Source organism: Fusarium sambucinum, chromosome I, assembly GCF_050947815.1.
Source record: "Fusarium sambucinum isolate potato_lamoka chromosome I, whole genome shotgun sequence".
NCBI classification, from domain to species: domain Eukaryota; kingdom Fungi; phylum Ascomycota; class Sordariomycetes; order Hypocreales; family Nectriaceae; genus Fusarium; species Fusarium sambucinum.
Window position 1 is genome coordinate 4,206,278 of NC_139294.1, and position 19,493 is coordinate 4,225,770.

At 48.6% G+C, this 19,493-nt stretch overlaps 5 protein-coding genes across 5 annotated transcripts; 4 read left to right on the plus strand and 1 right to left on the minus strand.

Moving 5' to 3' along the window:
- Nucleotides 1-4,452: 4,452 nt before the first annotated feature.
- Nucleotides 4,453-5,738, plus strand: FSST1_004087 (NAD-dependent epimerase/dehydratase family protein; the record flags this gene model as incomplete). The annotated part of the gene is made up of 3 exons (XM_083230228.1): nt 4,453-4,654; nt 4,762-5,062; nt 5,114-5,738. 3 exons carry the CDS (start codon nt 4,453-4,455, stop codon nt 5,736-5,738), a joined length of 1,128 nt encoding a protein of 375 aa, XP_083087517.1.
- A 1,568-nt stretch (nt 5,739-7,306) lies between these two features.
- Nucleotides 7,307-7,945, plus strand: FSST1_004088 (uncharacterized protein; the record flags this gene model as incomplete). The annotated part of the gene is made up of 2 exons (XM_083230229.1): nt 7,307-7,360; nt 7,439-7,945. The coding sequence occupies 2 exons, from the start codon at nt 7,307-7,309 to the stop codon at nt 7,943-7,945; spliced, it is 561 nt and encodes a 186-aa protein (XP_083087518.1).
- A 389-nt stretch (nt 7,946-8,334) lies between these two features.
- Nucleotides 8,335-8,972, minus strand: FSST1_004089 (uncharacterized protein; the record flags this gene model as incomplete). The annotated part of the gene is made up of 2 exons (XM_083230230.1): nt 8,335-8,760; nt 8,892-8,972. 2 exons carry the CDS (start codon nt 8,970-8,972, stop codon nt 8,335-8,337), a joined length of 507 nt encoding a protein of 168 aa, XP_083087519.1.
- A 1,376-nt stretch (nt 8,973-10,348) lies between these two features.
- FSST1_004090 (Cu/Pi carrier) lies at nt 10,349-11,630 on the plus strand (the record flags this gene model as incomplete). Its single annotated transcript, XM_083230231.1, has 3 exons — nt 10,349-10,624; nt 10,710-11,504; nt 11,559-11,630. The coding sequence occupies 3 exons, from the start codon at nt 10,349-10,351 to the stop codon at nt 11,628-11,630; spliced, it is 1,143 nt and encodes a 380-aa protein (XP_083087520.1).
- A 4,783-nt stretch (nt 11,631-16,413) lies between these two features.
- On the plus strand, nt 16,414-18,907 carry FSST1_004091 (ubiquitin carboxyl-terminal hydrolase family protein; the record flags this gene model as incomplete). Its single annotated transcript, XM_083230233.1, has 4 exons — nt 16,414-16,452; nt 16,581-16,727; nt 16,841-16,854; nt 16,912-18,907. The coding sequence occupies 4 exons, from the start codon at nt 16,414-16,416 to the stop codon at nt 18,905-18,907; spliced, it is 2,196 nt and encodes a 731-aa protein (XP_083087521.1).
- Nucleotides 18,908-19,493: the final 586 nt, after the last annotated feature.

Consider the following 19,493-nt stretch of genomic DNA (forward strand, 5'->3'; position numbering starts at 1 on the left):
AGATGAGCTGGTTACTAAGTCCAGCATAATATCAGCTTTAGCATTGACCCTAACGTGTAGAGATCGTACTTGGAAGAGCCAGCGGGATCATTGGCCAAGTTAGATCCTGGACGGCGATCAGATTCTATCATCAGAGCGAAGGTTGTTCCTTTACTAAGTTTGTGATGGTATTGATGCATGTGGCTAACTAACCCAGTTGGTAGAGATCAAGACACTCGGTGACGTTTTAGTAGGGATTTTCAGCAGATGGGAGCAACGATCCAAGCTACCGTCGTTCCGATTTCTGTTTGCGATGTTTTGCTGGAGGAAGTATCTACGTAGTAGCTCATAGGGCTCGGCTTCACGACAGATGGTGGCTTGCATGGTTCATTTGTGTAGAGCACCAGGCCACGCTAAGGGATATGGACTCAGTTTCTTCTGAGTCAGAAATATCACAAGTTCTGCAGAAATGCATGGAGACAACGTTGCGAAATTAATGACAGGCTGTAGCCTTGTACGCACGGTATTAATGTAGCCATATGATACATTTTGAAGGATCCTGGCAACGAAAGGGGTCCCACCCCTTGACTGGAGGTGGTAGGGTGGGCGCGAGCTTGAGGCCGAGCTGAGAATAGCAAGTGATTGTAGGAGGTCAACAGCCCGGCCTTGTCATATATGATAGAAACCAATACCAAGAGACAACGAGACCTGGGTATTGTCAGCCGTGGCATGGAAATGGATAAGCTGGACAAGAACAAGGAACCCAAGTTGGTGTAACGAGTTTCGGAGACGGAATGTAAGGCGGAGGGTTGGGCGATAATCGATAGCCATGCCCAACAGTGACCCGAGGCCAACAAGGATCGCATTATTTCTCGATCGCTCGCTCGCTTCGTTTGCTCCATAGCCGCATTAAGGTCTGTGTCGTCTATGTCATGCAGGCCAGGCCTGCGGATCCCGGAGTTTTGGTGCAGTGCGGCCGGATCTGAGGTTTAACATCAATGGCCCGAAGGCCGTGTCGTAACGCGCCGTGTGCACGCTCAGAGTGATAAATCTTAGACGCTTGGACTACGTTGGTGTGGTTCTGCTGTCATGTTAGTACTTTACACATTAGGTATTTAAACGCTGCTGGCGTCCGAGACTGCATTGTTTGGTGCTGAACTAGGTGCTAAAATAGAAGGGTTCGCTCAGTCTATTGAGTTTATGAATGGCCACTAGAGAAATAGTGAGATGACAGGTAATTCCTCGATGAGACTTGGTTACATCAGTGAAAAGATCGATGGGTGAACTCAATCCATATTTATTCCGAAGTGGGTGTAAGCCTGGCTCATGTTCACCTCAGGATACCTGCCTGGTTGGGAGGAGTTACAGGGCTGTAGTGGGTACCTCCTACCTCAGCTACCTGCACTTGAGTCGAGGTCTAGGTGAGATGTTGCAAACATACAATACTAGGAAAGGCTAGGAAGGGATTGACTGCCGCCTGAGACTTGGCTTTGATGTAAAACTTGGAGTAGCGCTTTAATAACTATGTACATTCTTTTGCTATCATTCCTCAATCTTTCTAGAATAATGTTCATTTACTCTGTCATTGGTAGATACGCAAATGGAAGAGTTCTAGAAAAAAAGACCCCGCATCGTGCCGTTCCTGTTCCTGCCGCTTCCCACATCCCCATCTGACAGACGTAGGCGATTGCCACAGATGTCCCTGACGAGTGACGGCTTTCTCAGCCTTCGCTCCAGGCACACGCCAGAAGCTGGATGGACATCCGTATTGGGCAAAGAACGCCAAAGCTTGGCGTGGCTTAATTTGTTGGCTATCTGGATCGGTTGCACTCAGTATTACCACTATTTCTCTGAAAGCAAAAAACATCAAGATGGCCCTGTGGCGGCCCGAGCGGGATCTTGGATCGGCAGGCATGCTGGTATCCAGCGCTACGCTCTCGCAAGAATTCAAAACAGTACATAGATAGTACATCGACAATTTACTCACGCAGCAGCCATTGCTTGGCTGGTTTCCCAACTCGATGTTGGCAAAATATGTCAAATGGTGTGTATGCAAGCGCAGACTCAAAGCCAGTTTCCGTTAGAGACCACATATTTCACCAAGACAATTGGGTGAGACAAATGGCATCCTTCGGCTCGCTTCGCCGCGCAGAGAAACAACCTTATTGCTGATTTGTGCCGACTTGATGGAAACGTTCCTGAATAAATGAAAGTTAGTTTACGCTATCTCACACGTTGGGTTTCTTCGCCCGCTCAGAGAGTATCGGAACGGGTTGCAATCAACTTGCACGTCCGGCCAAGGTGAAAGTCTTGGCCAGATCTTCAAGACAATCCGCAACAAAGACGGACCCGAAATATCTAAGCGCGTTCAGTGCCTTTTAGTAACTATATGCTATGGTTGTACATATTAACAGCTTGTTAATTCTGGCTGGATCGTTGGTAACCTTCAACGCGTATAGACAACAAGCTAGGTTGTGAATGCCTACTCTGTACTCTGTAGACGTCGGGCTCTGACAGGGAAAGCGATTGTCATGGTTCTTCATCCCTGTCACGTCGGCATGCCCCCTGTCATAATGACAATGACGAACATGGAGGCCCACTGCAAGCTCGGTAGCTAGGTGTTAGCCCGGCGATATGATGAATGGGGCATCTTGCAAATCCATCCTGCAGCTCTGCTCGTCCAGCCGCATGACCGCCAATTCTCACTTCCGCCAGCTAAGTTACGGGACAGGCTACCCCCACTGGCCTAACACAATTTGGCCTGCATCTTTTTCGCAGCCTGTTTCTGTCTTTACTCCCAGTTGAAGACGTACTCGTCAAACTCCTGCCAAGCTCAAGTGCCGAAGGATTGATGAAAACAAGTCAGATGAAGTAACGACTGCTGAGGCTTCCAGATTACAATGACAAATTTCAACTTTAGCCAAGCAAAGAGCGATATTTTGACACAAGCCTTGACCTGAGGCTAGGAATGGAGTATGTACTAAGCCAAGCGGGCTCCCTTTTGACAGTAGGTACCTACTCCTACTGTACATGAGACTATGGGTTGTAAAGACCCCTCCGTAGCCCGCCCACATGCATTCTTAACTCATCTTTCAGGCCATTGCTTCCTTCGGCCTGTTGCACTTATTCGATACAATGCATGGCCGCCGTCGAGTCCTACAGAGGCTTAATACAGTCGACACAAGGCGGTCTTCTCCAAGCATGAGACTTCAAGGCCGACAGGTATCATGAAACAAGAGTCTCAGTCTCGGAAGCGACTGATGGAATAAGTTGAGCAACAGCTTGGTGCCTGATAGTCGGTAGGGCATGAAATGTCAACCTTTTGACAGGGCCTTTCACGCCCATGAACCCACAACACGCCCCTCATTAAACTAGAGACCAGCCAGCATCAAAACTTGGGCCCCTTTTACTGGGAAAGGAGTCCACATCGCATCCCACTCACTCTTACACTGGCCGATTCTTCCCCTCGTCTTTCCCAACAGGAGATCCACCGTCATTCTGGCTCTCCTTCTATTCATCAAACCAGCCCCTCATCAACGCAGTTTCGAGAACCCGAGGGTCTTGTTATTTCTTGCCTGATTCTTAATCGAGTGTAGACTCTTGCCCAAGCCTCATAGCCTTTTTCGTTCAAAACTAAAGGTTTTGGGAAATTTGGGTCTTTTGATGTTAGTCCAAACCCCTGGTCCTCCATTGCTCGTCCCAGCAAGCGGTTGGTGCGTCGCCTCGTGCCCTCGCAAAAGTTGAAATTGCTACATCTGTGATCGTGTTTCCCTCCACTCCCACCACCTCCCATCCCGCCCATCTGGTTCCGTCTTCCGTCCGTCCTCCCGTTGCCTTCCCGCCTTGGATCAAACTTGTTCCCCTTTGCTCCCGCACATCGCCTTTACGCCGTCGTCGCACCAGCACTCTTGGGGCTCAATATTAAGCACAGTACTAAACCTGTACTATCGTATGTCCTAGCATTCACTCACTCCTTGATGTCCTAATAAATACTTACGTGCGTGACTCCCTACCAGGTTACGGCCCTTCTCTCACAATCAAACTACTGAGCTAGGTCATTACCCAGCCCACTCTCTCCACGAGGGACCCGAACGACCTCGCTTCGACCAACGCTAAATCACACCGATTCTCGCATATCCGTCCACCTTTGGCACCACATAGGACCTCTTGGCCGGCGTATCTTTACTCAGCTGTAACCCTCTGACCCCTGAGGCCGAATAATCTCGTTCCAATACTGCACTCATACTTGATATTCCTCACACAACAGCCATCTGTCGGACTCAGCATAGGCAAAATTTGGCCCAACGCATCTCGCTAAATATTCGAGTTTGAGGTGCACGCAGTCTGTTTGAACTTCACCTTTTAATAACCAGTTCTTGCGCCGCCGACGTCGAGATATCTGCGCCCTCATCCCAACCCCACGTTCACACACGATTATAATATTACGACTCGACCGCCACAACTCTCAACACCATGGCCGAGAAGCCTTCGGTCTTGATCATTGGAGGGCTCGGCTATATCGGCCGCTTCCTCGCCCTCCATATACACCAGAATGACCTCGCCTCAGACGTGAGACTTGTCGACAAGGTTCTCCCTCAGCTGGCATGGTTGGCTCCTGAGTTCTCTGAAGCCTGTTCCCAAGACAAATTTATGCAGGCCGATGCCAGCAGACCTGGTAAGATTCTGCGCTGATCATGCTACCATTGAGCACCTTGCGTTGGTGCAAATGGATTCCGTTTTTTCTTGATCAGTTTGCTAACGAATCGGTTTCACTTTGTGCAGAAGGATTAGCAAGGATCTTTGACCGACCTGATGGAAAACAATGGGATTATGTCTTCAACTGTGGAGGCGAGACGAGATATTCGCAAGAAGATGAGGTGTACAAGCTGAGGTCTTTGAACCTCTCCATTGCAGTGGGCAAGGAGGCAGCGAAAAGAGGCGTCAAAGCCTTCTTCGAGCTGAGCACCGGCATGGTGTACAAGTCAGACTCGTCACCAAGCAAAGAAGGTGATAAGTTGAAACCATGGAATCGTATTGCTGTCTTTAAGTTGCAAGCCGAGGAGGAACTTTCCAAGATTGAAGGGTAAGGTGGGATTGGAGCTTTAAGCAATTTGTGTACTGACGTGGCTTACAGTCTTAACCTTATAATTGTGCGCCTACCGCACGTATACGGGCCCTATGCCTCCCAGTGGGTTGCGACGGCGTTGTGCATGGCCCGTACTTACCAACAACTGGAGGACGAAATGAAGTGGCTCTGGACCAAAGATCTCCGAACTAACACAGCACACATCGACGACGTCACACGCGCACTGTGGGATATTGCGGCCTGGTACGACGCCGGCAAGGCGAAGTGGGATGAAGCCAGCATGGGTAAGGTTCCTATTTTCAACATAGTGGACGAAGGCGCGACGAGCCAAGGTACCATAGCGACCATTATTGGCGACATTTTCAAGATCGAGACAGGGTTTCAAGGTCAACTCATCAGCACCTTTGCACGTCTCAATCTCGACAGCGTTGTAGACGACGTCAACGATGAACTCTTAGGGCCGTGGGCGGATCTTCTAGCCGATGCGGGCATCACGCGACCAGGACCATTGACTCCGTTTATGGAAAAGGAACTTCTAAAGGATACAGATCTTAGCATGGACGGGACGCGGCTCAAGACGCTATTAGGTTTCGAGTACAAGAAGCCGACCCTGACCAAGGAGTTGATCGAGGAGGTGATCGAGAGCTACAAGAAGATGAAATGGTGGCCTTGAGAGGATGGTCGAGAAGAAGGATGCGACATGGCATAACATGATGTGCATGGGATATATTGGATGTCCATATGGATTTTGACTTGTTTCCTGCATGAACTCGACTTAGCGAATATTCCGCTTGTTGCTGGAAGAGACGATCGATACCCGGCGTGATGGAAAGCCACAGGCATGAGGAGCAGCAGTGAAAGGATTCGGCAGATTCAGCGTCTGTCAAACGAGGATTATCGGCAGATGGCGGTACGGTGACGGTGCCTGGGGTGTTAGACAAGATGTTATACAAAAAGAACGAACTGTATACTGGAATTTTGAAAGGCGGCGGTTGTGGATGATGAGTGTGCCCCGAGTAGAGGGTAGACTAATAATACAGCCAAATACAATGCATAGTATTCAAGATGGATTTTGCATACAATTTTCCTCCTTGGATATATGTCTGCTGTGTAGCAGCATCGCGTATGCGTATTACAGATCCAAGGCACATTGCAGAGCCCAGTTAGCTTGCCAGGGTATTTTATTGACGAAGGGGCTAGAGATCATGACTGAGCCGAGGTCTAGGTATGGAAGAGACACGTGGAGGAAAGAATAGTAAAGACTCCGTGGAGACTAGAAAGTGAGGGATTGGCAATGCGGGGAGAGGATCCTGGCTGTTGGTCGACGTCGTGAACTTTGATACAGAGGATTGGCATCGGATGTCGAGTGATTTACATCTTGTCAGGGGTAGTTCACAAGATGATTTTGAGTGCTGACGCTACCCTTCTTTATAGGGTGCTGATTGTAAGTAAACAGGTATTGCTTCGAACAGATCCTTTCTAGGGTTGCACTTAACCAGTCACTAACTTCCTATTACTCGGTATCACATTATTTATACCTCTCTCAAAACCTACACTTGACTCTATCAGAGGCATGATCAAAGCTTGGTAGTCCAATTGCATCTGTCCTCGCATACGGATACAACTTCCGAATTCGAACCATGTCCGGCCTTTGCAGCCTCGAGTTGGACATGTCTCTGGTGCATCGTGGCTCAGCCTCTCTTCCTCCAACCAACCCCGCACCAGGAGAGTCCCAACATGCCTGTAGTGCCTTTGTCATGTGCTTGTGACAACCGATCACCTACCACTTTGGTATAGTAGACTTGAGATTGAAATTCATGTCAAGGAGTACGTCTCGTCTGTAGGTATTGTGCATAGAAAAGAGTAAACATGGCCCTGCCATTGGTCCGTCCCTTCGACCTCGGCGTTTTGCGTCATGTCTCGGTGTTGCTTGTGATTAATATGCATGCTTGGCTTCACTGAAAGGAAACTTATAAATGGAGCCAATGTTCAATTGATACTTTCTTTGTTCTGAATCATTGCTGTATATATACTCGAGGAAAGCACATCTGCAGTTTGATAGCGTCATTTCGATCCACCAACCGCCAACTCAGCTCAAGCCAACACAGCCTTACTTATCAACCGACGCCTCAATCGCTGGCAGCCGACTCTATTGACTTTTCCCAACCAATATTCCTACCCTCACAAATTTCTTGCACAAAAACATCATTTTACCCTACTCGAATTCCAACTACCGCAAAAATGGCTGCCCCTGCTGAAAAGACCATCACCGACCTTAGCGGTAAATGGGTGCTGGTATGTTTTACCCCTCCACTTGATATATACTTGTATGTACGGTAGATGAGCTACGAGACTAACAACACTGCGCAACAGAACAAGACACTTTCTGATAGCTCAGAGCCCATCCTTGCCCTCCAGGGCATCGGCTACCTTACTCGCAAGGGAATTGGAATGGCTACAATTACCATTGATGTCAACCAATACAGTGCCCCTCCTAAAGCACCAAACACCTCCACTGACGTCTTCACTCACATCGACATCACCCAGTCTGCCTCTGGCTTGACAAGCACCCAGGAGAACCGGTGCCTTGACTTTGAGCAGCGCGAGCACTCTGACTGGCTATTTGGTGCTGTCAAGGGCCGTTCCCGATTCGTCACTCTTGATGAGGTCGAGGACGACTTTCTCAAGCAGGGCTGGCTCGTTGAGGCCGACGGCAAATTCGTCCAGAGCATCGCGGAGAGTGTTGACAATGGTTGGATCGCCAACCAGATCTGGGGCTTCGAGGAGATTAAGGGTGAGAGGAGATATGTCAGGCACGTCCTGGTAACCAAAGGTGACCAGAGGGTCACGGCCAAGCTCATCTACGACTACCAGGCTTAGATCCGGCAGATTCAACGTACCTCACCTACATCGACAGACGACTAACGGCATGAATCTGGTTTCTGCCTAAATGCGTGCCCTACGGATTAACTACCTCAATAAATAAATGTTATACTCAATCAACCAAACCCGCATGTTTTGCAAATAGTTGTGCAATTTGTACGCGAAAGTAATCTCCATCAAGGTCTATTATCCCCAGGGTATTGCGCTATGTTGAAAGCAGCTTTCCTGCTTGACAGGCTGTAGCAAGCCCACCACAGTCTTATGATGTTTAGATCATTGTTCCCCAACGCCCATTCAAGATGTTTTGCCTTTCCCGTTATCGCCCTCCTTATGAACCATACTATTCAAAACTGATTCTTTTGCTTCCATGACGATGAGTTGACGATCTACTCGGGTCTCCGCTTCACAAACTCCTCGAGATCCTGCACTGTCGCAACGCCCAGGACAAACCTCCTCTTCTCATCCGTAATGACGGCAAATTCCTGCTCCCAAGGTCCTTCAGGAACACCCCCGCGATAAAAGTCCTCGAGTTCTTCGAGGGTGGTCTCCATAGTGATGACCTTGTAGGTGCGGCCCTTGCGCTGGAAACGTGTCATGGCGGTTGAGAGAGGATCGTTGGGCTTGACCTTGCCCGAGTCTAGCAGCGACTGCAAATGTGGGATGGAAATGTAACCCAAAAGAGCACGGGTTTCGGAATCAACAATGGTCAGGTGGGTGTAGTCGCGCTCAAAGGCGGAGAGGAGGGCGAGAGAGATAGCATCGGAGGGGTTGAGAGAGAGGGCGGCTGGGGGGTCGAGGTCTTCGACAGTGGCCTGTAGAGCGTTAGTTTATGCGTGAGTATCGACATGCGCCTCGCGAGTATATTGGAACTCTATTCTGGCGTTTTATCGTTGAAGCTCCTGTTGTAAAGTGGTGTCATGAGCAAGTTCAGGCAGAGACATACCCCACGGTATCGAGAAGACCACTTTGTGACGAGAGGATGTGTCGCGCTGGACATTGTGGTGGTGGCGGTAGTAGCAGCCATGTTAGATTGCGTGGTGACGGAAAGGCGTATAGTGAACTCAATTTAAGTGACGAGAGGATTTTGGCATCTGAATTAGATCTGGTCGAAATGTCGGGGTGTTGAAGGGGTCGCGGGGCAAGTCTAAGTTAGAATCGAGTCACGCAAAAGACTTGATGGATCAGTAGTGGGGCACCTTTTTTTGTTAGTTATCATGACATGGATAACAGGCGGACTAGTCCACTAACAGTTGCACTTCTAAGTAAAGAGACGAAATTAGTAGGCCAGTTTATATACCACTTAGACTATGCTTCTTAGGCTGTTTATTTTTGTACCCCGATATCTTAGAGGCCAGTCTTTCTACTAGGCAGTCACTGGCTACCTACTCTAGACTAAATAGATGTTATAAACGCAAAGTATTTACTAGGAGACTACCCAGTAACAGGTAGATAGCTATCAGACAGTATAACACTTTTGGGTCCTGAGTGACAAACTATCGAACGCGGGCTACCCTGGTAGTGTCACGGACAGGATTTATGCATCCCCTATTCTGTCATCACTGCTGTTTTGCGGGAAGCTACAGAAATAAAGCCAACGCGGATTTCAAATTTCCTCCTGGTATCCGTACCTAGGTTTAGCTGACCCCACCTGTGGATCGTCCCGTTAAAGAGATGTTTAATTAGCGCCCAAGACAAGGTCTGGTGTAAGTGGAATAAAATATTCCGTATTCATAAATGAGCTACCATGATTGATACTATACGAAATATAGAGGGAACGATCATCATACAGTGCAGTACGCGAAATTCTAATGAGATCATGGAGAATCAAAGAAACAGGCAATGCCTGTGATAAGCGTGATGTCACCTTCCATCCCACTCCCTGTGCACCTGCCACGGGCGTCATACCCTCTTTCATCATGGACGGGATGGAATTGACATGTACCTTAACTCCGAAAGATAGGTACTAGGTAGGTGCAACCTTTCTGACCTTGACAATTCTTGGTTTCCCTTCTCCATCTCACCCAGCGGTGTCTTCGTCTGCACAACCTACTATTACCTCTACCTTGGTGAGACACATTAGGAATATACTCACTTATACCTCTGGATCTATCCATTGTTGGAGCTGACACGGCTATCAGCCAGGTAAGGCAGTTCTATATTACAGCCCATTCGTTTGCGTCAGCTTGCAGCAACGGCTTAGTAGCCGGATCGAAAGGGAACTTAATCTTGTCGATTGTGGTTTCTCTGCGATACCCTTATCTTTGTGCCATGGAATCTTCCCATTATCACATCTCTCAACATAAATCGCTCCTTTTAAACACCCAATTAAGAAGCTACCCTCAACTTTGAAGAAATATCGCTAATACGCCGGTAGACATTGCAACCCCTCAGACAGCTACAATGTCCCCATTCCATCCATCCAAGGACGCCCTCCAGGGAACATTTTACAGCCCACTCTCAGCAACAAACCGCACTCCATATCAGGCTCGCGCTGAACTCTTTCCCATCCACTCCTCCGTCATTGAAGATGCCAAGGGTAAGGCTAAGCAGCTGAGTGCTGAAGCAACAGTCGAGTTTGAAAAGGCGAGCGCAAAAGCTCAAGCCAAGACTGGGAAGATCGAATTATACTCTGGCAGATACTATGCTGCCTGTACCTTTGGCGGTTTGATGGCCTGTGTACGTGTTTCGATCCAGTCTATAGAGACATACCGTTCTTCAAGACTGGCCATTCAATCCAAGGATATATACTGACACAACCTAGGGACTCACTCATGCAGCTGTGACTCCTCTAGATCTTGTAAAGACTCGTCGTCAAGTTGATTCCAAGCTCTACACAAGCAACTTCCAGGCCTGGGGTAAGATCTATCGCGGCGAAGGGATCCGTGGCATCTTTACTGGCTGGAGTCCTACGCTTTTTGGTTATTCTGCTCAGGGTGCCTTCAAGTATGGTTGGTATGAGTACTTCAAAAAGACCTACTCGGATATGGCTGGCCCAGAGGCGGCCACCAAGTACAAAACTGGTCTGTATCTTACCGCCTCTGCCTCAGCCGAGTTCCTCGCCGACCTTGCTCTTTGTCCCTTTGAAGCTGTCAAGGTTCGTATGCAGGGTTCGATCCCAAATCCCTACACTGGAACAATACAAGGGATCGGTGCCATCACAGGCAAAGAGGGCGTTGCTGGTCTCTACAAAGGTTTGTACCCACTCTGGGGTCGCCAGATTCCTTACACAATGATGAAGTTTGCTTCCTTTGAAACTATCGTCGAGATGATTTATGATCGTCTTCCCGGTCAGAAGAGCGACTACAGCAAGGCTGCTCAAACTGGTGTGTCCTTCACCGGTGGCTACCTTGCCGGAATCCTGTGTGCTATTGTATCCCACCCCGCCGATGTCATGGTCAGCAAGCTGAACTCGAATCGTCAACCCGGAGAAGCTTTCGGTAGCGCCATGGGTAGAATTTATAAGGATATTGGTTTCGGTGGCCTTTGGAACGGCCTTCCTGTGAGAATTGTAATGATCGGTACTCTGACTGGACTCCAGTGGATGATTTATGCAAGTGTTCCAAAATAACCTCCTCGATCTATTTAACGTTGCCGCTAACATGTACCGCAGGACTACTTCAAGATCTTTATGGGTCTCCCAACCACAGGCGGTGGACCACCACCAGCTACGAAGCAGGAATAAATCATGACTACCCGTCTTATGAGAGTGTCTGGTCAATATATATCCTGAGAAGCGTGCGCGAGCCATGGTCGTTGGAGGTGTTGCTGGTGGCTTCAGGTCTACTGTTCGTTTCTGACGGATCCTAAAATCATGTTGGTAGTCAGACGAAATATACGGTTCCTATGAAACACTCTGGTTCTCGAAAATAATGCGTTCTGTTAGTGATATGTCTCCGGAACAATCGGGTATAGGTGGAACTATGCATTCGCTTTGTGAAACTCTATGCTTATCGCCGTTCATCCTGACCCGATGATAACGGGGCAGAATGACGATACTACTCGGAGAGATACGACGCATGCAACCTGTGGAAAAGCGAGAAGAGGCACCTTTGCCGCGTGGCCATTCGATGCGTTAGTGATGGTAGACAGCCGAAGTTCTCATGTTGTCATTGGAAATGCCATGCTTGTCCTCCTAATGGCAGGCTGGATGCACAAGTAGGGCTGGCAGCGTTGTGCTTATAGTGATGTGCCGTTAGCTTATGAATTCTGTTATAGAAAGTTCTTTTATGAAACGCCAAGCTTTCATTTATCTGCAGGAAATATAAAAGTAATCACTCCGAAATTTGTTGCTGAGATGAAGTTTCAGTTTATAAGGTGCAGCAAATGCTGCTGTGATGCGACTCGTCGATATTATCTAAACTGTCTAAACTGTCTATTAGGCAGATGTCAGACTGCCACCAAAAAGGGCTGCATGCAATGTCGTCATGGTACATGAGAGGGGTGGGCACCGCGGAGACAGCGGCGCGCATCACACACATTGATGCGGTGCAATACACAGACGGTTGTGAACTTTAGTTGCAGTACAGAGCGCTAGCGTAATTGACGTTTATTCCAGAATACTGCTACCTTTGGCTTAACAGGTGGGTGTTCCAGCATGCCAGCGTAGCAACTAGATTCGGCCATGACCCCTCTCTTCTCTTACCATTCTCTAGTATAGGTATGGCACCGTACTGTATCAGAGAGAAAGCAGACAAATACAAGTACGACTAGTGACTACCAGCTCAACGTCGCTTATCAAGGCACATCTTACTTGGAAGTGTGCACCATCTCGTAATTTCGCGGAGATCAGTGTAGGGGAGCAGTCAACATCAACATGGAGATGGTAAGCCATACATAGTACCTGCGCAGTAGAACGAACGAATATATAAGAACGTATTCCTAGAACAAACCTAAGAGGGTAGGGCAACAGGCAGACCATAAGACCAATCGCAACACATCCGGGACCGATATCCACAAATAGCTACCTGGCTAGTCTAACGGTAAACATCGCAACGCGCATGCACTTGACCAAGCTGTCGTGGAAACCTGAACATCATCTTTAGACCAACTGTTATGGCATGCAAATGCACGGGATGCCATGTTGACAATAACGGGCCGACTGGTAGACGATCAGGATGGGATGGGAATCAAGTTGATAGGGTACCATCACCACGGTTGGGTACGAAGGGTCGAGTGATTGGTGACAGTTCTGGTGGGCATTTTGGGATGTGCCGCATGGCAACCCCACACTCTCATGCCTCTAGATGAGGGGTTGGCGTGATTTATCACTTCGGTTTGGCGAACGTCGTCTTAGTTGCAAGACTCGTCATGGCCACCGACTAGGAACGCAAGGGACGGTGAACAGTTTACGGTACGACGAGGCTCGACAGGTCAAGCCAACGCTTTGTCATAAAAAAAACTTCCAAGGCTATCCCATCGAGACTTGGCTAACAATGACATGTTATCAACCTGTCCTGGGCATTTGTCAGTCAGCTTCCATTTCCGTTTATCCAACAATGCCAAGCAACAGGGTTGAGGTAAGGATGAGACTCAATAGTGGTCTCCTTCTCTCCTGGCTCTGTCCAGCTTGGGAAGTAATCGAATTCAAAGCTCCCAGACGAAGAAGGCGACGTTACCTTATCATATAAGGCAACATTTTTCTGACTGTGTAAAACGGAAGTTTCGAGTAAGTGCAGCCAGGCCAACGATACATGGTTGCTCACGAGTATTGGATGAGGAATGGATTGTTTGGATAAAACAATGTTGCTCTGATCAACAACGATACAGTCATTCTGCTCCGACTTGGCGGTGGTTGGTTCGTCTCGGCGTTCGCTTGTTGCAGAATGCTCAACCTTCCGAATGCTTCGGCTAAAAGCCAACCCCAAACTCAAAGAGAGGCACAGGCATCCAGACCTGGGGAGGCTAATAACCGATGAGTTGTGGCGCTGTTCGTTATTTACCGCACCAAAGAACAAGTCTCGAAGTGGGAACTAGTGCTTTTGGCGCCGTCATTTTAACTTGTGAGTGGCCTCTGGAGTTATTTGCCGGTTACGGAGAGTTGATATACATACAGTGCCTGGATTTCCTGAAGATATCACTGCTTGAGAGTACGAGTACTAAACTTATCTGGTCCAACCTATGATAGGTTTAGGTTGGCTGGTAGTTGTACAGGACGTAACAAGGTAAATATATGAGGGACTTTTGGAATTATCCATGTCCTTTGCTGGCGTGACTATTTGACTCTTGACATAACACCTGTTGTTGGTTCATCAAAAAAGAAACGAAAACGGAGTGGCTACTAAGGTGCCAATTATCTATTTGTTGGAGGTTATCGTGGGAGAAGTTTATTTGCTGGCCCAAATGCATGGGGTTTGCCGTCTATCTATGTAACTGTCTAGGAGGAAAACGTGCAGGAGAGTCGCGGGAAGATTATGTATGTCGCTCCTCTGAAGAAGCACTGCCCACTCATGAGTTCTGAAGGCAATGGCTATCTGATGTTGGCTCTTCCCTTGAATGGACTGTCGATAAGCCGGGTTCATGAGTCTGCCGAAGTGAATGGAATATCAATCATAAAAAGATCTGGTGTATTCTTTCTGCCTACTACCCTGAGCAGCTATTATTGCGATATCATGGCGTCTATTTACTGAATTCCTGGTCAACGACAGCTTCGAGCCCCATGTTGAGCTCTTGATTGTGTATGGCTTTGACGTACCAGAAAATGGATCTTAACTTAGGTAGTTGCTGGGCCTGGCCTGCTACCAACCTAGACATTGGGCCAGTAGCTGGCGTCTATCAACCGTCCGTCCACACCATGTGGTCTGGCTAGGTCTAATCTGGCGTAATGGCACATACCCCGTACAGTACCCCATGGCCCCCTCTTCAGCGATGATGTTGGGCGTCTACATCGAGTTTAGTTTGTTCAGTCCAGCTACTGAGTTTAAGGGCGCGTTTGTACCATACATGCTAATTGGTATCTAATTGAGTGAACAAAGCTACCAATAGCTTGAACAATGCTTGTATACGCAGTGGTAATACTAGTTCTAATGAGAGAAAAGACATGCAAACTCTTCAGTGTAATACCATGTTCTGAGGTTCTCATGGCTCTGAGGTGGTATTTTCTGAAGGATCTAGGGACCCAGCAAATGCACCATCATAAGAGTGGTAGCGCTAGTGCTATACTGCAGGCTAGAGGGGGGCCATTGGAGGGGCTTCGAGGGTCTAGGCAAACTGGGGTTGCGCGAGCCTTTCATCCCTTAGGTCGATCGATATACGGATATGTAGGTACCTTCTTAGTATTGGGAGAGAAGATGGCGGGCAGCATTTCCGTATGATATTATTCGCATCGGTCAACTACTACGGTGATTCAACAGAGAGGAGACAATGGCTGTTGTTGACCGTGCTGCCCGCGTCAGGTAACAAAAAGGAATCATCCGTCCACAAATTCATCAACGTGGCTACCTTAGTAGTAGACCTTAGTAGTAGATATAGGCTGTGGAATTTCTCATCATGACTTGTTCTGGTCCGACTACCTGTATCTATGTAATGTTCCCCCAGTAACTTACCAACTACGCTGAAATGTGCTGTAACTCAAGGTAGGTATAATTCATGGTCCAGTCACAACCCAGTTCAGCTCTGTCCAGGGCCCATGGATGAAATCCTACGTCCTGGAACCTCACCACTGCACCTACCATGTTGGGGCGCGGTACCATTGGATCCAACCACGAGGTCACTGATCCATCCTTCTTTCCATCTCCCCCACTTTCACTTTCATGTCCACTATCATCTCCCCCGGACTTGACTTCCATCCAGGTCATTTCCCGCCACCCTCATCCTTACCTTCCTAAGTCCTTACATCGGCGGTTGACCTTGTCTGCTTACCTTACCTCGTCTACCTCAGTCTGTGCCTTCCATCTACAGCAGAAGCAGAGAGCAGCTTGGATTGCTTTCTACTCTACTGCCTTGCCTCACCTTGTCTTCTAGTAACTTGACACCTCCCTCTTACATCCAAGGTGCTTTTGGAGCCATCTTCGATCACTATTACCTTAATTGCGTTTCTTTTCTTCACAGCCACAGCAAACGATACACAGGGAACGATTGCTTCGTCTCTGGTTCGGCTTTTAAATCAGTATAGTAGCTCCGGCCGGCGCTATCGTGTCCACGCCACACAACCACGCCTCGCTTTTCCCCAAGCCGGTGCCAAGTTCCAGCACCCGCGCCATTCCTCGCTCAACACTCGGCAACTCTGAATTTGACTTGGCTTACCATTTCTCAACCTGTCTTGTCCGCTTTGCGCGATTCTTTGCTTACATTCTGTAAAATCGAAGCCATTCGCGCATGGTAATTTGTTCCAATTGCGACTCTCTTTGTCGAGGTGCTGCTGCCGCAGCTGTTGCGGGTCAGCCGTTTAATAACGTCCTTCTGATCGGCTCACCAAGTCCGCGACCTTCCTACCGAGTTGCTACCACTGACGACATCACGACATCGCCATGGCCGGGTTTTTCAACAAGATAAAGGGTTCTGGCACTGTATGTCTTGGACTTGCTTACTGCCCATTTTCATCTCGGATTGTCCCAGTTCCACCTGATCTCTCGCTTCAAGTTGCGTCAAGTATGGTTCTCATGACTGACAAAATGCCTCTCGCTTCTGCTTCTAGGCCACAACCACTACACCCAACAAGCAAGATGCTGTCGCAAAGAAGAAAGAGGAACCTATCCTCGACCTCACGCCGCTCGAGAAAATGCTCCAGAACGCCGGTTCCCTCCGAGATGACGGCACCGATCGCTTTTTCGGTCTTGAGAATGTACGTCGAGCCCTGCCTAAGAAACCTGGCGCAAAGTTGTCTATCTCTGCTTCAACTTGCTACACCACCTTGAGTACACCACTTTTACGAAAACTAGGCTAACCTGTCAATAGTTTGGAAACACATGGTACGAGACGTGCTAGTCATCACTCAACCAGGCTGTTATACTGATCCTTTCGTCTAGCTACTGCAACTCGATTGTGCAAGCTCTCTTCTACTCCGAGTCGTTTCGAAACAATGTTGTCAACTACCCCCCCATCTCGCCCACGGAGACGAACGGTAGCCGACCCAAAGTTCCCATTACCATCAGACCTCCGCCCACCGACCCTGTGGAGAACTTGCCCAAGCAAAAGGGCCTCAGCACTTCCCAGGTAATCAAGCAAAGACAAAATTCAAGTCATCAATTACCAGGGCAGGTAGGCGTCCGACCCGAAGACAAACCTGATACGCCCGAATACAAGAAGAAACAAGCCATGATCAAGGGGCCTATCCTCGAGCTGGCGCGGGAGAACGCCACGTCCTATGGTATGGACGAGTGCACCTTCACAGGGCTCAAGGATATCTTTTTGGCTTTGCTTGAAAGCAATACTCATACCGGAGTCCTCAGTCCTCAGCGATTTCTAGAAATATTCAAGCGCGACAACGAGATGTTCAGAAATTCCATGCACCAAGATGCCCATGAGTTCTACGGTCTTGTGCTAAACGATGTCATAAACTCCGTTGAAAGCACGGCTCGTCAGATGAAGCTACAAGCACCCCCTGACGGCCTCGACGGGCTGGCCACTTCAGTCGAACATGTTCTTGGATCGGCAATGGCGAGCCATGTGGCTGGTGCAAGTTCGCCGGCAACTGGATGGGTTCACGATATTTTCGAAGGCGTTCTGACATCAGAAACCAAGTGTTTGACTTGTGAAACTGCTTCTCAGCGTGATGAGACATTTCTTGATCTGTCCATCGATCTCGAGGAGCATTCTTCCGTGACATCCTGCCTACGCAAGTTTTCGGCCGAGGAGATGCTCTGCGAGAGGAATAAGTTCCACTGCGACCACTGTGGAGGTCTTCAGGAAGCTGAGAAGAGAATGAAGGTGAAGCGATTACCTAAAATCCTGACACTCCACTTGAAGAGATTCAAGTATACAGAAGACTACAGCCGTTTGCAAAAGCTTTTCCACAGGGTCGTGTATCCCTATCATCTACGCATGTTCAATACGACGGACAATGCCGAAGATCCGGATCGGCTATATGAGCTATATGCAGTGGTGGTTCACATTGGCGGAAATGCCTACCATGGTCACTATGTGTCTATAATCAAGGTTCCAGGTCGAGGATGGATCTTATTTGATGATGAAATGGTTGAACCGGTGGATAAAAATTTCGTCCGCAACTTTTTCGGTGACAAACCCGGAATGGCCACCGCATACGTGCTGTTTTACCAGGAAACAACGTTCGAAAAGGTGCGGGAGGAGCAGGAGAAGGAGGGTATGGAGGAGGTGAAACTCGCCAGCGAGGTGGCCAACCTAGCTCAGGAGAACGGGGACAAGGCGGATACGTCACCATTGAAACGGCAAGCGACACAACCCATGTCGCCCTTGGCGCATCATGAATCGATGGCGAACCTTGCTCATGCGAGAACAGCACCGGTCATGCCTTCTGCTCCTCCAACTGATGCTTCACCCCCTCCTACAGCCACGACCAATGGCTTACACCGTGTTCAGACTCAGAAGGAAGAAGTCAAATCCAAGGAAGACAAGAAACGAGAGAAGAAAGAGCGTGAAGCGGCCGAAAAGGCGGAGAAGCTTGCAGAAAAGGAGCGAGAAAAGCAGGCCAAACTTGACGAGAAGAAACGAAGAGAAGACAGTCTTAAGGCGGCGATGCAAACACGGAAAAACGAAAATGACGAGCTCGCCAAAGTTCTTGAGGCCAGCAAGAAGTCGGCCGCGCAAGAGGATGAAGCAAGGAAGAAGGAGAACGGAACACCCCAGAGCAATGGGATTCTCGACCGGACCAAGAGGGGTAGCAAGTCGATGTCACGGAAGAGTTTCTCACTTTTTCACAAAGATAAATCAGGCGCGCAGGCTCCTGACACCCCTAACGGCGATTCGAGCGAGAAGCATGACAAACTCAAAGACCGTCTTAGCTTCAGCCTGGGTCGCAAAAAGAGCACAAACTTGCTTTCATAATCTTTACCACACACACACATACTTTGCAGCGTTTATACAAGAGCAAGAGGATACGGACGGAACTCGGGTTTATCATTATGTTCTTGTGAGTTTTGGCGGATGTAGGATACCCATACACCTTGAATGAAGCTGCCATTATACGGACAAAGACATGGCCAAAGGCGCAAGCACAAGTAAGAGACGAGACGTCTTTTGGGCCGGCCAGATATCATCTTGAGCACAATTCCTCTGCCCCTTCTGGCCTCTTTTGACAAAGTTTGCCATGGCCTTGTGGTGGTCGCCGGAGCTTCTAATTACAGGGACACTGAATAGAGGATGAATCACATCGGCAAAGAGCATGGGTTAGATATTACTATTCGAACGAGCTCGCTTGTTCAGTTTTACTTGGGCGCTGAGGATTGCAGCCTGCGGTGCAGCAGTTGTACTATACATTACATAGGGAGCCAGAGCTCAAAGCCCACGGGTTTCTGCTTCATGAAACATGGCGCTCAATTTCATAAGAAGGTTGTCTCCCTTTATACTGACTCGTTCCACGTCGACCACGCATGGCTTGTCGTGATTTATATCAACAAAGCTCCAACTCAAA